Source organism: Akanthomyces muscarius, chromosome 5 (assembly GCF_028009165.1).
Source record: "Akanthomyces muscarius strain Ve6 chromosome 5, whole genome shotgun sequence".
NCBI classification, from domain to species: Eukaryota; Fungi; Ascomycota; class Sordariomycetes; order Hypocreales; family Cordycipitaceae; genus Akanthomyces; species Akanthomyces muscarius.
In genome coordinates this window covers 91,900-107,637 of record NC_079245.1, presented here as the reverse complement: position 1 = coordinate 107,637, position 15,738 = coordinate 91,900, and the positions used below count along the sequence as shown (strand labels likewise).

The 15,738-nt window shown below is 48.7% G+C and overlaps 5 protein-coding genes across 6 annotated transcripts; 2 read left to right on the top strand and 3 right to left on the bottom strand.

The window, feature by feature from the left end:
* Positions 1–1,213: 1,213 nt before the first annotated feature.
* LMH87_009260 (uncharacterized protein) lies at positions 1,214–1,793 on the bottom strand (the record flags this gene model as incomplete). Its single annotated transcript, XM_056196225.1, has 3 exons — positions 1,214–1,468; positions 1,525–1,662; positions 1,734–1,793. 3 exons carry the CDS (start codon positions 1,791–1,793, stop codon positions 1,214–1,216), a joined length of 453 nt encoding a protein of 150 aa, XP_056053396.1.
* Positions 1,794–2,809: 1,016 nt separating this feature from the next.
* LMH87_009259 (uncharacterized protein) lies at positions 2,810–3,492 on the bottom strand (the record flags this gene model as incomplete). Its single annotated transcript, XM_056196224.1, has 2 exons — positions 2,810–2,863; positions 2,911–3,492. The coding sequence occupies 2 exons, from the start codon at positions 3,490–3,492 to the stop codon at positions 2,810–2,812; spliced, it is 636 nt and encodes a 211-aa protein (XP_056053395.1).
* A 3,404-nt stretch (positions 3,493–6,896) lies between these two features.
* Positions 6,897–7,976, top strand: LMH87_009258 (uncharacterized protein; the record flags this gene model as incomplete). Its single annotated transcript, XM_056196223.1, has 3 exons — positions 6,897–6,907; positions 6,957–7,428; positions 7,863–7,976. 3 exons carry the CDS (start codon positions 6,897–6,899, stop codon positions 7,974–7,976), a joined length of 597 nt encoding a protein of 198 aa, XP_056053394.1.
* Positions 7,977–10,649: 2,673 nt separating this feature from the next.
* On the top strand, positions 10,650–13,522 carry LMH87_009257 (uncharacterized protein; the record flags this gene model as incomplete). Of its 2 annotated transcripts, XM_056196222.1 has the most annotated exons (13): positions 10,650–10,700; positions 10,761–10,839; positions 11,025–11,048; positions 11,124–11,212; positions 11,274–11,650; positions 11,722–11,978; positions 12,050–12,430; positions 12,499–12,656; positions 12,712–12,854; positions 12,911–13,044; positions 13,110–13,169; positions 13,220–13,312; positions 13,377–13,522. In XM_056196222.1, 13 exons carry the CDS (start codon positions 10,650–10,652, stop codon positions 13,520–13,522), a joined length of 1,992 nt encoding a protein of 663 aa, XP_056053393.1. The 2 variants fall into 2 exon arrangements, with proteins under 2 accessions (XP_056053393.1, XP_056053392.1); XM_056196221.1 differs by lacking the exons at positions 10,650–10,700; positions 10,761–10,839; positions 11,025–11,048 and having other exon boundaries at positions 11,078–11,212.
* Positions 13,523–13,729: 207 nt separating this feature from the next.
* LMH87_009256 (uncharacterized protein) lies at positions 13,730–15,468 on the bottom strand (the record flags this gene model as incomplete). The annotated part of the gene is made up of 4 exons (XM_056196220.1): positions 13,730–13,981; positions 14,033–14,137; positions 14,185–15,356; positions 15,405–15,468. 4 exons carry the CDS (start codon positions 15,466–15,468, stop codon positions 13,730–13,732), a joined length of 1,593 nt encoding a protein of 530 aa, XP_056053391.1.
* Positions 15,469–15,738: the final 270 nt, after the last annotated feature.

The window sequence follows — 15,738 nt, the reverse complement described above, 5'->3', positions numbered from 1 at the left end:
TTTTACACCAAAAAAGGGCTTTTTACAGGGATTATATATCTTTACTAAAACTAGTAATAGAACTATAAAAAATATAATAAAATCCTTTATAGTCTTTTTAGCTTCGTTTAAAATTTTCTAGCTTATAATTAAGTCTAAATATATTTAAATAATTAGTTAAAGTTAGAAAATATTAATTACTAGTAATTTACTAGTTAAACTTTACTAATTTCTATCTAATTAAAGAAAATATTTTTAAGAATATAAAAAATAAAAATAATTTTCTTATAAATAGATTATACTTATTTTTAAGTTAGAGATATAAAATACTTAATAGATAAACTTTTATTTAAGAAAAATACTAAAAAAGACCTCTTTTTTTAGGTTTTTAGATTAAAACTTATATATTATAAAGAGTTTTATAACTAATATAAAATTACTTACTAATACTATTTATAAAATTAAATCTATTTTCAGAAAATTTATAAGTATTTTAATTAAAGAGTTATTTAGGATTTTAAAATGTTAAAGAAGTACTAGTATTCTTCTACTAAATCTTAACATTTTTCTACTACCTACTTTAAGAATATCTAGAATTAGAGGAAAATTTATTAGAAAGAAAAGAAAAGTTTTATAGATAGGATTTGTAATTTTTAAATTAATAGAATTTATTAAGTAATATTAGGCTCTAGTAGTGTGACTTTATTAGTAGTTAAAAAGGTAGTGTTTTGGTGTAAAAGGTTGGCCCCTAAGTGGGTTAGCTCCCAAGTGGGTGCCCGACGTTAGTGGCCTTGCTCCGCAGCACCTAATAAGTAGGTGCTATCAATGATATAAATTTGACTAGACACCCCCCCGTTTACAATGTGTTCCTTCCGTCTTGTAAGCCTGCTAAGGCACCTAGGTAGCTATGTAAGAAATTTTCTATGTTAAATGCTTTAATAGGCTCCCTGGACGGGAGAAATACAAGTTAAATCCTACGCTCTATTTTATCCATGTCCAAACACCACCCCCTCGCGCGTAGGTGCACAAGAAGTACAAGAAGGCAGCTACCTGGTCACCCTATAATGCATTAAAACGCGGCGAAGATGAACAGTCGCACTATCTACAGTGGCGGAGATGTAGTTAACAGTGAAATGATTTACTCATAAAAACCAAAACATATGTCTCAAGTATGTGGATATAACAACAGATGCCCATTACCAGCAGTGGAGGTGCCGTAAATGAAAGCTGCTTATCACCTCGCGGCGGCAGTCGAGGCCTCGCCTTCCACTCTTCTTCTAAGATCTTCGTTGAAATCCTCGAATCCATCACGCTGTTTTGAGCCGAGAGGTATGAATTTTATGATAAAAGCCAGAATTCCACTGAACTCCTCGGACTGCGTGAAAAGAGTTGTGTCCGGTCGTGGTCCGGGTTCGAAACGGAAAACATGGTCACCGTAAAACAGACCGGGAATACTTCCACGCCACTTGAATTGCTGAGCAGAGTTTTCCTGTAGCGTGTCAGTTAGCCCTCAGATACTACCATTGGGTAATGGCAAGTGCAAACCAGGATAGTAGGGGAGAAAGATGCTCCCTCCAGAGTGACATTCAGCTTGTCACCTTTCGAGACGCTGCCATCCTTGGCGGGTTTAATGGAACGAATAAAACCTTGAGTCCACTCCGGGAGCCGAGGAAAGTCGAGCATCTATGTAAACGAAAAGGTTAGACGATGCTCAGCAACAGGTTTAGCCTTTTTCATTTTTGCAACTAGCGTACCACACTCCTAACGATCTCTGGTGACGCGGCAATCAACTTGCTTGTAGTCACGGTCGTCATTTTGAGGGATGTCGACGAGGTTGATATGTAGAATTTAGGTGAAGAAGGTGAGGATGAAACAGGACAGAACGAGTAAGATCATGCGGCTTGCGCTTTATTTATTGGTTACCGCCGAAGTATCTGAAGGGGCAAGGCTCTTGTAAGTGCAGTAGGCTGGACGGAGTGCTTTAAGCTCCGCCCGCCGTGATTTAGCGTGTCGTAGAGCCTTGCCTAGAACGCCACCGCCCAGCTGAGGACAATTCAAGGCGGTCTGTTCCGATGCATTTGGGACGCCAAAATTTCCAGGCAAAGGAGAGGCCAATCTGAACGAAACGAGGACATTTTATTTACTACAGCAGCCTAGTTAGAGTAAAGGATCAAGCCACTGCATCTCGTCTAGAATGGGCATTTCCGGTTGCCCAGCTGTCGAACATTCTTCATCCCACATGTGGATTTGATGCATTTGGGCCGAGTCTTCTGTTTCTAGTTCTGCGTACTCATGAAACTCCATACTCAACAGCGGATCCGCCTTAGTAGGCTCCGTTTGTTGTTCTAGAAAACTTCCACTGCTAACAGAAGATTCAGTCGCTTTTATTTTTGTTGGTGATTCTCTGAGAAGAGTAGATTTGACGACTGCCAAGGTCTCCTCAATGTCGACTCCTTGACCCAATACACCATGCCGCGCGGCAAATTCCACAGCCTCAGCATTGCCGAACCGCTCGAAATTAGAAGCAGGCGTCCCAGTCATGACCATGGACCCCGACAAAGCAAGTGAGGGCCTACCGTACTCCCCAGAAGAGGAAAATGAAGGCGTCAACTTGGTTTCGCCGTCTGAGAAAGCATTTACAGGCCGACAACCCTCGGGTCTTTCTTTATCCCCAAAATATGAACTTCCCGCATCGGGAAGAGTCTCCAGCTGCAGACACCACTCTCGCATTTGTACAAGAAGATTGAGAAAAATTGAAGGCAGTCGGCTTCCGTTGGGCCCAATAGCACTGCGAACATGCAGTAGTATCCGCTTCAAGTAGAAATCCGCTTTAAGACCAGAGCGATCGATAAAGTGGAAAAGCCGACTTTGCGAATTTCCCGCACTGATACATAATTTGGTCAAAACGAAACATGCATATGACACGCGTACGAACATGCCCAGAGGCAAAGCTCGTGTAAGGCCAAATTCAATCGACATGAAAGATTCCAGCAGCGCGTGCGACGCGTGAATCAACTGTGTCAAACCATCGACCATAAACTTGACAGGCAACGCGCAGCTAGAGCGCGAAGGCATGAGCTGACTGAAGCGATACGGCACCTTGAAGTCCTCGGGTCGGTGATCCACGTATAGTATTGCTTCTCGAAGATAGACGTGTGCCGCGTAGTACTGCATCTTCAATGCTGGTGAAGTGTTGAGCACCCAACACGACTGACGCCATGTATTCAAATCGCGTTCCAAGGCATTCATCATGAGTTGAGTTTTGATGTCGTCGACTGAGGCCACTGCCTCGGGATCGTCATAGTCAAACGCGATGGATATGGAATTCGTTATGTATAGTAATCGTGCCCAAGCGGCCAGCGTGCGGTCGCCAAGCCCGGACCCAGAGCACTTGTCGTCTTCTAAACGAGCAAGGCATTTTTTACCCCAACTGCTGAGTCGAATGGCAGTGGCTTTTCTGCCTGTCATGGCGACACCTGCAGCTTTCGCAAGCACAGCTGCGAGCGTTCTCATTGACTCAAGGCTGGCTGTCCAATGATTCTGCTCATCATCCAACGGCCGGCAGCCAATTCCTATATCAATAGCCATATTGCCTGCTAAATGAACGTATTCCGTGTATTTGAACTGATTCAGCTTCGTTGGTGGCTGATACCATGTGGAGCTTACAAGTAGACTCTGAACCAGTTCGAGCGACTTTTCACTGTTCAACACGACACGGTCGGCATAGTGTTCCATTGCCAGGCGATCCAGCTCCCTAGCGACTTTTGGAAATTCTTTTCCTGCCGCCGCAGCAAGGATAGCCAGAAATAAAGCTGGCCTTTCTCGGCGTAGATCCTCGGCTTTGCACGTGGCGGGTAGGTAGACGATGGGATAGTGACCATACATTTCAGTTCTGAAGAGATCGACAAGATTCTCTGCACAGTCGATTGAGAGAAGGCCGATACTGACAGGATCCGCAGGAATCCCATTTCGGTGCGACGCAGCTGCACATAAATCATCCGCGGCCCCGTCGAAATGTGTTGAACTCAGAGGAGATAGAAGCAAATCGCTTTGCCGCTGCACTTGAGGCGTAGTTGATGCGTTTGGCAGAGTGCATGTAGGCAAGCCCCTATCTGCACTCAACTGCTCCGAGCGCAAGGAGTATGCGTTGCTTTGCCCCGAGTTCTGAACATGCTTCTGTAGAGAAGCCAGTCGGTCTTCGAGGTCGGTTACCCGGGCGTCAGTTCTCTTGCGACGGCTTCGTTGCGGAGCCGGCGTGAAATGGCAGTTTCTTCCGAATCGCAGACATCGCTGGCAGGCGTCAGCGGGGCCAGCGTCCACCAAGCACCGCGTTTTTAGAACGCGACAGCTGTCGCAGGCACGGTGAAGCAATGATTCCATCACAACCTGGTCTACCCTTCTCGTGCTTTCGGACGTGTGTCTCTACCATCAAATGCGAAAGAGAAAAAAGATGGGGTAGTTGTCTGGAGGGAGTTGGAGAGGCTACTAATTGTGCAGGCTGAAATGTCCATTTCACCAACAGTCGCGGACGCCGCATCGAACCAGACGACGCCGAGCCTCTCGCGCCTCTATTGTTAGTTGTTAGGGAAACATATCATAATCAGTAGGCCTGCTTACCAGCCAAAGACATGCACTAATAATGGAGACAACGCCACAGCGCACAAGTTACTCCGAGCCGAGCCACACACTGGTACAACAGTGCGGGGCTGTTCAGGCTGTCTGCTTACAGGGTGACTAATAATAATGACATGTCGATTTGGAAACCGCTGAATCAACCCTATCTAACTATTACGTGGTATTGCCAAAACTCCGCTCAGTTGGGAATCAACGAGTTCAATATCCTGAGAGCACGGAAGAATATCCAATGACGGCGTATGTCAAGCCTCATCGAATCATCAGAGAGCACAAAAAATCGCGCCTCGGCTGCTTTACCTGCAAACGACGGAAGGTAAAATGCGACCAAGCCCGACCCATCTGCGGCGCATGCCACTTGCGGAAGACCTCATGCCAGTATCTCGAAAACCACCATATTGAGGGATGCCCACCAGCCGAGGTCTTAACCCGCGGCGCGCAACCTAGTGCAATTACGCCATGTCGAAATGCAATTATTTCTGAGCCAGAAATCATCCTGCCATCGAAGACTAGTACAGAGATGAGATTTCTGTGGTTTTTTACAGCGCATACAAGCAAGTCGTTATTGGCTGAGCAGTATGATGAGAGCGGCTTCGGGAAAACAGTGCAAACCCTGGTAGTTCAGGAAGCCTTGGAGTATCCGTTCCTGATGAAAACACTTTTCGTTATCGCTGGGCTCCATATGCAGCATCTAGGACAAGCTATTGACGCCAAGACAATCGGTATATATCGTGCAGAGTCACTCCGGGGATACCGTGATGCTATACACCACGCCAGACCGGCAGCATTTCCGGCACTGTTGGCTAACTCAGTTTTGATTGCGGCGTCTTCATGTGGGAACTTGAAGGACCGGACATCCCCAGATCTATTTGTCTTGGATTGGCTCATACTCTGGCGAGGAATTCGCTGCATCAATACTCTATTCGACGGGGCCGCAGCCAAGCTCTCTAGAGGCATTGAGGCTTTGCTTGTGCGGCCCACCATGGATATGGAGGATGTAACTTCCTACATTCCACTTCGATTACAAAGCATGCTTTCCACCACCGAGGCTGGAGATCAAGATCTTCTCAATATCGGGACGTATTGGGAGGCCCTCTTTTGCCTGGGAGCACTTTACAAAAGTCTTTTCCAAGGCGACCAAAGTTCCACGGCACTGATGAGCGTGACTTGGATCACATATCTTCCCGAAGGCTTCATACAAGCCGCAAAGAATCGAATGCCCCGGCCCCTCGTCATTTTGGCATACTATTGTGGCTTTTTCAAGATCCTGCGGAATATGTGGTGGATAGAAGGGACTGCCGACCGCTGCATTCGAGATATATACGCTTGTCTTGGGTCTAGTTGGCGGCATGAAATGGAAATACCTCTTCTGGTAGCTGCGTCACGTAATGATGCTGAAGCTTCCAGTCTGCTACTTTCTGAATTATCTGAGCTGTCATGTGGAGCCAGTCGCATCTTGGAATTGGAATGTTAGCGGCAATGCCAGGCCCGGTAGCGCGCTGGCTTCGGTCCATAATCTGATCAAATGAGCCTGAAGCGCTTGGTCGGACTTTTCGGCTGTGGTATTCTGATCATACTTCAAATATTACTGGTGATATCAAAGATTTGACATAGCCTGGATGTCTGCATGTTGTAAAAGTTTCGCTTCGAATTAAGTCAAGGCACAGTCGAGACAAGTTGGAGTGACCAGGCCGTAAGCAGACGCTAGCCAGTGGTTAGTTAGGTGCTTAGCAACCTGCACGACAGGGATGTGCGAATGCGAACAGAGGACCAAACGTGTCGCCGAGCAAGATGCGAGACCGAGTGCGAGCTATGATGACATGAACATGACAAGAATGAGCTATACCGTAGAAGCCGTAAGTATAAGAATAAGCTACAGTCTTCGTTCCTCTCAATGCAAGCCTGTATGCAAGCCTGTATGCAAGCCTGTATGCAAGCCTGTATGCAAAGAACGAAAGCACGAAGGCCACGGCAAATTTCTCTTACTCCGCCCAGAAGAAAGGATGTTCGCTAATTTTAGAGTGCTAATCGCCGGGGGTGGGCCGGTTGGCCTTACAGCTGCCCTGGCTTTGTCTAAGGCAGATGTTGAATTTACGCTTCTGGAAAAACATCGACGGGCAGTGTCAGACGCAGGATCCGACCTAGTCCTTTCGCCAATTGGTCTCCGGGCCTTGTCTCAACTTGGCTTGTACAGCGAATTGTCAGCCGCAAGCACGCCTCTCGGGGCCATCCAAAGGATCGATCACGAAGGCAATGACCTTGGACAGGTCAGAATATTCGAATACATGCAAGAGAAGTAAGTATGGGGTTTACATCCATCGCGGTTCTCACTGACAAGACAAAAGTTTCGGAGAGCCGCCACGAGTACTGCGACGGCGCGACCTTTGCCAAATCCTCTGGAACAGACTACCTGGTCCGCGCAATGTCATTTGCGACAAAAATATCTGCGAAGTGAAGGAAACAGCAGACGGCGTCACAGCAATTTGCTCTGACGGAAGTTCTTACGAAGCCGACATTATCATCGGCGCTGATGGGGTCCACAGCACAGTTCGCAACCACATAAACCGATCGAACAACCGCCAGGTCGAGGGCAAGAAGCAGGAAGACCGGGATTTCTTCGATGCATATTATATTTGTCTATGGATGCGCTTCTCCGCCGATGGGCTTCGTGCCGGTTCGACGTTTGAAACACACGGCAACGGTGCTTCGACGCAGATGTTCGTCAGCCCCCATCACGCCGTGGCTGGTATATACGAAAAATTGAGCGAGCCGATAAGACAACGTCGCAACTTTACGGATGATGATGAAGTAGCATTAGTAAGTCGCTGGAAAGACTTACCATTATCCACGGATCGAACTGTGACACTGGGAGCAATGTACAACCGCAGACTTGCTTCAGGACTGGTCGCTCTTCAAGAGGGGCTCCGGGGGCCGCTCCGTCCTAGTTGGAGACGCCGCACACGTTTTTACGCCAATAACTGGCGCAGGCTGCAACAATGGCATCCTCGATGTTGTCGTTCTCATAAACGAGCTGCGTTGTCTCTTGGACGCCAAAAATACGAAGCCAGACATTGAGGAGCTTCGTGGTGCATTTGACTCATATGAGTCTTTCAGAAAGGAGAAAGTTATATCTGAATGCCAAACCGCCACTCAGGTGGCCGCAACCGCTTCCTGGCAGAGCACACTTCGTCGACTGGCTGACCAATATCTCATTTCGCTCAGTTGGGTACAAAAGCTAATGGTGAAGCAAGCGTCTACCAAAATTGCGAGCACTCCAAGCTTCTATTTCCTGCCGGCCGATGAGCATGTTCACGGCAAAATTCCATGGTGCTCGAGTACTGCGAACGGGCGATAGCTTGTTCTAACACGGGGAACGCCTTGTTGTGAGCGAAGCGGCTTTGTACGGCTAACAGAAGGCAAGACGGTCAGGTGTTTTGAGACAATAATATTTACTGTTATTATTTTTAAAACCATAACTCAGTGATATAATAACTCATGAAATTATGATTCGATGATATGGATAAATAAACGAGTTTTAACCAGACCATCATCAGTCGATAGGGCGTGTCGAGCAATGCATCTGCCGAGAGGTACACTTATCTTGATGCGGGATATCCGCGGGATCGGCGACGATGCCGCTGACTGGGCCACTTATCAGCATCGCAATTGAAAACAGCCATGAAGTGGCGCTGCAAGATGGAACCACGGTGGACCGGGATTTGAGGCTGACAGGTGAGTGGTCTAGCAAATGCCAACCTGCGCCAAATCCCCACGGCGAGCAAGCCTGGAGCCATAATTCAGCATGTGCCTGTCACCTTTTGACTTGAAACCACACTCGGTCATAATATGTGAACTTCCTGGCACATTTGAGGAGAAGATGCAAGGGAGGAGGGATTCTGAGCAACGAACTTGAATTCGCTACGCCCAAATCACGCCTAATTCGGGTTTGCGTAGCCACCCGTGCCGTCTTAGGGCGGAGGGCTCTGATTGTACCACTGCCACGCCATTTAACTACAATTTTCGCGGATGGCCGCAAATAGAATGCAATTGACAACCGAGTCCAGATCGTCGAATGAGTCATCTCGAAAGGCAAAGTCTATAGCGCTTCAGCCTCCCGCAAATACGCTCGATTCGGTCGCGAGGTCCGCCAGCTGAACAAGCTGTGATTCGAGACCAGTCCATCAGCAAGTAGATGCAACGGTATAAAACCAACTACAAAGCGCTGCCCATGAAGCTGGCTAGTTGCCCAATAACTTCTTTCCATCATCTACAAATCGAGCAATAGTGCAAATGTTTCTCCAAACTTTTACCATCAGCGCCCTGCTGACGTTTGCTGCGGCAGGCCCAGCACTGGGCATCTCCAGTGTTGAGAAACGTTGCACAGCGACTGGGCAGTACTGCGGCAACGGCAGCGTATGCTGTGCCGGCTCAGCCTGTAGTACAAAGGGTTACTGCACATTGTTTGGTACCTCCGGCCAGTACTGTGGCAATGCAGTTCCTTGCGCATCAGGTCTTGCCTGTAGTACGTCAGGGTACTGCACACCATATGGCACCGCTGGCCAATACTGTGGAAACGCTGTCCCATGCGCATCTGGTCTCGCTTGCAGCACGTCGGGCTACTGCACACCATTTGGCACCGCTGGCCAGTATTGTGGCAATGGAGTTCCATGCGCTGCCGGGTTGAATTGCAATTGGAAGGGTTACTGTGGCTGATCATTGAGGCTGGGCAAAGGGTAGCGGTAGAATGGCACAGCCTGTGGTGCTTGAGGGTGCTGCGTCTCGGTTTGTGCAACGGCGTGAGCAGCTTCATGCATTTGACGTGACTTTCGCTCTCACATTTGGCCTGTTCAATATTGTTAGGAGACGACGGAATGGGGGCATGCTTTACAACTCTTTACTTCCGGGCATATCCACCCTTTTATAATCCATGTTCGTACTCGGTCCTTACGTTTCCCCGCCCTCGGCCACTCGCTACCTGAAGTATCTTTACCGGTCTTGTCTTAGTCGCATAATCAGTCACTCATCCTACGAATGAATGCCAATAAGTTGCTAGCGTTTTCCCAAAGCAAAGCAGTATTCTAGATATATCAGTACTTTACCGAGTATATATCTTAGCAAGCGCTCGTCAACTTGGTTCCACTTGGCCAGTCGAACACTTCGCTGGCCAGTGGCATACGCTTCGTCTAGTTTCGCCAAGACAAATTGGTTGAGTAATTAAAATGTATTTGACCCACCCACCAGTTAATCACCATGAATGCTCAGCGGTGGCATGATTTAGCTAGATTATGGCTGAGCTGTGGTTCCCGATGATGGACCGGTCATCGGCGGGTAAAATGCCCTCAGCTTTTCTAATAAGCCAATCTGCACAGGCAGGGGTATTGCGCCCAAGAAACACCCCGTGACATCTCTGTGCGCAGTCTTGGGTTACGTGAGCCGAGCCCACGTCTTCCTGCTGGTCTATCTGCTAATCTTCCATCAAATTGGTGAATGCTGCCCCTGAGGACATGAGCCGGTGGCTCCCACATCGCGGTGGTGAGCTAAGTTCTCACCAAGCCCCCCGGCCAGGCTACCACTTGCCACTAATTAGGGTGAGCGCCACTGGGTGATCTATTCCCGTTCCCACGTCAGTGGCTTTTCGGAGCGGCTGACTTACCAACCTTCGCCCCATAACCCCACATATCTACTTTGCGCCATCCACTCAGGTCGCTGGAAATACTGCTGCCTGCACGCGGCTCTGTTTTGTTTTTCGGCCGGCCGCCGAGGACTGGCCAACTCGGCTTGGGACCGGCTTGCATTCAAATGAGCCTTGCGAGTCAGTAATGAGCAAAAAAAGGACGGAAAGCGGCCAGCTTTTGCCAGTGAGCTGAGACATTTCTGGTTGCGGGTTTCCTGGGGCAATTTGGAATCCAATGCCATCAGTTTTCTCCGTATTTTGTTTTTTTTTGCTTGCAGGATTTATTAGCTCTTTCTGGTTGCCTATTCCGGCACCACCTGTTTCCGGCTCCGATACGCCACATGCGGCATGTTGCAACGACATGATGATGTGGCAGACCTTGATGCATATTACCAGTGAAAAACAACTCCAGCAAGTATTCTTTGCTCGTTCCATAGCAACAGAGGCTTTGAAGCCATCTGCTGACGCTGTGGAGATGGGACTAGCAATTGCTAGCTTATCCACCTCCGCATTACTTGGCCGAATAGGACAATCCTCTGGTCTCAAGTGGTGGAGTATGTTCCCCAAAAGCCTTGTGATGATCTATTCTCCACGGAACCGCCATGTGGTAGCGTTACAGAGGCAAAGAGCCAATTTGTAGCCCTGAAAGCTGGACCCCAGAGCTGTAGCACTAGCGCCAACGGTGGTTGCGTCCCTCAGAATAAATAGCCTGGATTCCCCAGTCTGCGTCCGTTCCAAGACCTGTCACACCCTTTGTTTCTAGGTAAACACATTTGTGGAATTGCCATAATCATGGAGAAAAAGGTCGATATTGACAACCCCGATGCATCTCGTGCAGAGCACGTTCCCGAGGACGAGCTTCGCCAGGAGGAGCTTGGTGGCCGCCGACAGTCTGTCGCCCACAACATTATCCAGAACCCTCTCAAGGTGAGGACACCACGCCATACGGAAGCATTCCTAGTTTGCTACTGTTGCTAAATCTACCTAGCGCAAATCGGAACAGGATGTTGTCCTGGAGGCCGAAGCGTGGGCGCATGCGCATGGCATGGAACAGCATGCAGATCTTTTTGGCCGCGCTGCCCTCGTTGCCCGGGACCCCGATAATTTTGAGCTCATGTCAGAACTGCCTGACGACGAACGCCAGGCACTGGTTTATGAGAAGGGACACAAGTGGCACGGCTCCAAGATGCTGTGGTACTCCATTAGTCTCTGTGCGATTGGCGCCGCTACCCAGGGATGGGACCAGACTGGAGCCAACGGCGCAAATCTTTCGTTTCCGGAAGAGTTTGGCTTGACAGGCGAAGGAAGGGATGAATGGATTGTCGGACTGATCAATTCGATCATTTTTCTTACCGCCGGTCTAATGTACGTGCAGTGAACGCCTCGACCCGCCTTTCTCTTCCTCACCTTGCATCGCGCTAATCTGGTTGTTATAGTGGTGCATTTATCGTCGATCCGCTTAACCACTATCTGGGGCGCAGAGGTGAGATCTTCCTCACTGCTGCCTGCCTTACTGCGACACCGATTGGCTCGGCATTTGCGAAAAGCTGGCAGGGCCTCTTCTGGGCGCGATTCATCATGGGAATTGGTATTGGCGCCAAGAACGCAACCGTACCGATCTACTCAGCCGAGATGGCGCCCCACAGAATTCGTGGCGCGTTAGTTATGTTCTGGCAGCTGTGGGTTGTCATGGGTGAGTTTTGCCTCTTTGAAAACATCCCGCCCGTGGGCCAAGTGTATGCAGATGTGCTGACACGCTCCAAGGTATCTTCCTGGGCTTTGCCGCAAACATCATCGTCAAGGATGTTGGCAAAATTGCATGGCGACTACAGTTCGGCTCCGCATTCATTCCTTCTTTTCTGCTTCTCATCGGCATCTTCTTCTGCCCAGAATCTCCTCGCTGGCTAATGAAACACAACAAGTTCGCACAGGGCTTCAAGTCTATGCAAGCCCTTCGAGCGCATGATATCATTGCAGCCAGAGATTATTACTACTCGTATGTCAACTACGAAGAGGAGAAAAAGGTAGCTGGTGGTGCTGGATACTTTGCCCGTCTCAAGGATTGTTTTACCGTTCCGAGAATCCGGAGAGCCAACTACGGAGCGTCTACTGTTATGCTTGCGCAGCAGATGTGCGGCATCAACAGTAAGTCTTGCCCCTGCCAAGACACCCTTGGTATTTGATTAAGCGGCCACCGCTAACACATGTCTCAGTCATTTCGTTTTACAGTTCATCCATTTTCACTAGCGTTGGTTATACCCCCACGGAAGCGCTCTACGCCTCATTGGGATATGGCGCCGTTCAAGTTGTTTCGACCATCCCGACGCTGTTCCTGATCGATACGAAAGGCCGTCGAACACTGACTATGATTGTACGTCGCATTGCAAGCTACTCTGCGAGCGATGAACTAATATCTTTCTTCTTAGACTTTCCCACTTATGTGTATCTTCCTTCTCGCTGCCGGACTTTCACTGCTTCCCAACGGTGCCTATCATATTTCCCCTCTGGGCGACCAGAATCCCGCCAACGATATGAGGCCAAAGGGTGCTAGACTTGGCCCAGTTGTTCTGTGAGTCTGCAACAACGTCTGAAGGATGAAATATGGGGCTAATACTTCTTGCTTAGCTTCATCTACTTGTTTACAATATGCTATTCCCTGGGAGAAGGCCCTGTAGCTTTCCAATACTCAGCCGAGGTCTTTCCGACTATACAACGTGAACAGGGAATGGCTTGGGCAGTCTGCATCAACAACACGTTTGGTTAGTAAACATCAACGTTGGCTAGTGTGAATGGCCGGTCAGCTAATCAATTCTTCGTCGAACAGCCGGCATTCTCGGTTTGACCTTCCCACGGATGAAGACGGTCATGACGTCCACGGGTGCCTGTAAGTTGCATACTCTCGCCTCAAACCAGTGTACTCGCTAATCCCAAAAGTCGGTTTCTACGCTGGTCTTAACCTGGTAGCATGGGCGATGATTTTCTGCTTTGTGCGCGAGACGAAGCAGCTAACACTGGAGGAGATTGATCGTGAGTTTTTGTCCAAGACTAATTTTGAAAAAAATTGTGGCTGATTCGTTTTTACGCACTACAGAGGTCTTTTCGGTCCCGACCAAAACTTTCCTTCGTTACGAAATGAAGGAGCAGGTGCCATGGTTTATCAAGCGGTACATTTTCTTCCGAAACATTCCTCGCCCCCCTCCAGTCTTCGAGAAAGAGGACAAAACGGACAGCATGTAGTTGTTGGCTGGAGAAGATTGGGAAGCACTCCCCTTTACCCGGCATTGTGGGTGTTGGTATTAAGATGACTGTGTAATTTTGTCAGTCGCCTAACGTGTATTGAGAGTTCCTTGAGTGTATCTATTGCAATTATATTCCGTCATGCAATTTGAAGCGTATTTTTTGTTAAAAAAGAAAAGGAAATTAGCAGCACTAGCAATTGCCATTCTAGTGCTTGTTTCGCCGGGTTGGCTGCCGCATCGCCATGCGCTTATATGACGCGGCCGTTTTTACTCTGGCTTTTTTGCCCCAAATAATGAGACCAAGTGGCCCGACAAGAACAATCACAGTCAGTACAGATATGAGGATGTGCGTGTCTTGAATGCCCATGCCATCAAGCCAAGCGGTCAGCGCAAACAAGATGCCGACGGTAAGCAAGTTTCGAATAATGGTGACGCCAACGAGCGCATTTCCGATTACCTGCAAAAGTCAACAACTACTATAATGCTACAACTGGCACAAGCAGCTTACATCGTGATAACAGTCCATGGCATATGCCAAAGACACAATGCCACCCGTTGTGAGACAGAATCCGTACATACCGAAGCCTACGGCAAGGAGTGGCCAGGGAGCACCCTAACTAAGTCAGCGACGGAAAAAGCAGCAAAGGGAGGAGTCCTTACATAGTTGAGTCCCAGCCCGAACATGAGAATGCCGGCGGGTGCAATAATAGCAAGCGGTAGAATCATCCACAGTCGCATTTCTGGCTCATATATTCCATGATTGCGGTGGGCAAGCCATACGATCAATTTGTCGTTGAGATAGCCTCCGATCCACACACCTGGAATTGATGCGACAAAAGGTGCAATATTCATCAACCCAATACCAATAGCCGAAAAGTTATAGGGCGCGTCAAACATGTACGTCGCTTGAACGGAGATGAGAACGGCAAACCAGGCGAGCAGCACCCCGTAAGCGATTGCAGTGTATGTTATTGCTGGAAAGGTGATAAGAATGATGATCGGCTCGTATATGTCATGCAAGATCGACCCCTTGGTTATTGTCAAAAATGCGAATCGTGCTCGAAGAGGCTTGATCGGAATCGATGCATCAATCTTGGTATGCACCGTATGCCCTGTGAGCTGAGCCTCAGGCGCATCTCTTTCGGATTCTAGCGTATTCGCGACTAGGCTTTCTGTGGTCGCCCCTGGAAGCCATTCGACGTGTACGTACTTGGTTTCTTCGAATAGAAAAAGAACCAGTAACCCATTTATGCCGAATAAAATGCTGCACCACCACCATACCCACCGCCACCCTTGATTCTCTACGACATAGCCGGAGGCTACCGGTCCTAGATAGGCGCCCGTAAAGGTCGCCAACAGCGCCAGACCATTGACAGTCGCATGATGGTGAATGAAGAATAAATCAGCAATGGTGATCTGAACAATTGTTTCGCTGATAGCACCACCGATTCCGGATATGACATTGCTACCGTACAAGTCTCCCACAGTGTTTGTACGTGCAGACCAGATGCATGAGACAAACTGGAGGACTGCGCTAAATAGGTAGACCGGGCGCCGACCAATTTTGTGGACAAGGGGAATGAAGGCGATACAGCCCAGCGCAAGTCCGAGATAGTTGGCTGCTGCTGAGCCATTGAGCGTGTCCTCGCTGAAGCCTAACTCATCAGTGTACTGGTCCCACGCGGTGAAACCGACGTCGAGCTGAGCAAAAGTGAGCAAGGTGTACAGGCACACGAGCGAAAAATTCACTGCCTTGCGTGAGGTAGACCAGTTCAAGGGATCGTTGGGATCCGACGTCGGGGTGGGATGAAGGATTAATTTTTTGCAGTCATCTGTACAGTTAATACATGCTTCAGGCTCAGTTTGCATACGGAACTCACCCTCTTCAAATCTGACGGTGCCCGGTGGCCAGCTGGCCGCATCGCCCGTAGCAGGTAGCGACATGCCGTAAAATGACGCACAAGCTCACCCGCTGTCAAGAACTTGCAAAACACCTTCGCATGGGATGATGTTTATCACGGCTGAGATATGACGGCATAGATGGAAGAGGGCATCACCACCAGCCACGTCAAGGAAATTCGCCCGCGCTTTGCTCTTGTGACAGCCCACATCTCGTGCCGTCATTAGCCTAGCCGATTTGTACCCGTTCCGGTGCTTCCGTGCTTGGTTTAGTTAGTTAGTTTATTAGTGGCCCGCCACAATCTAGTGCGACAG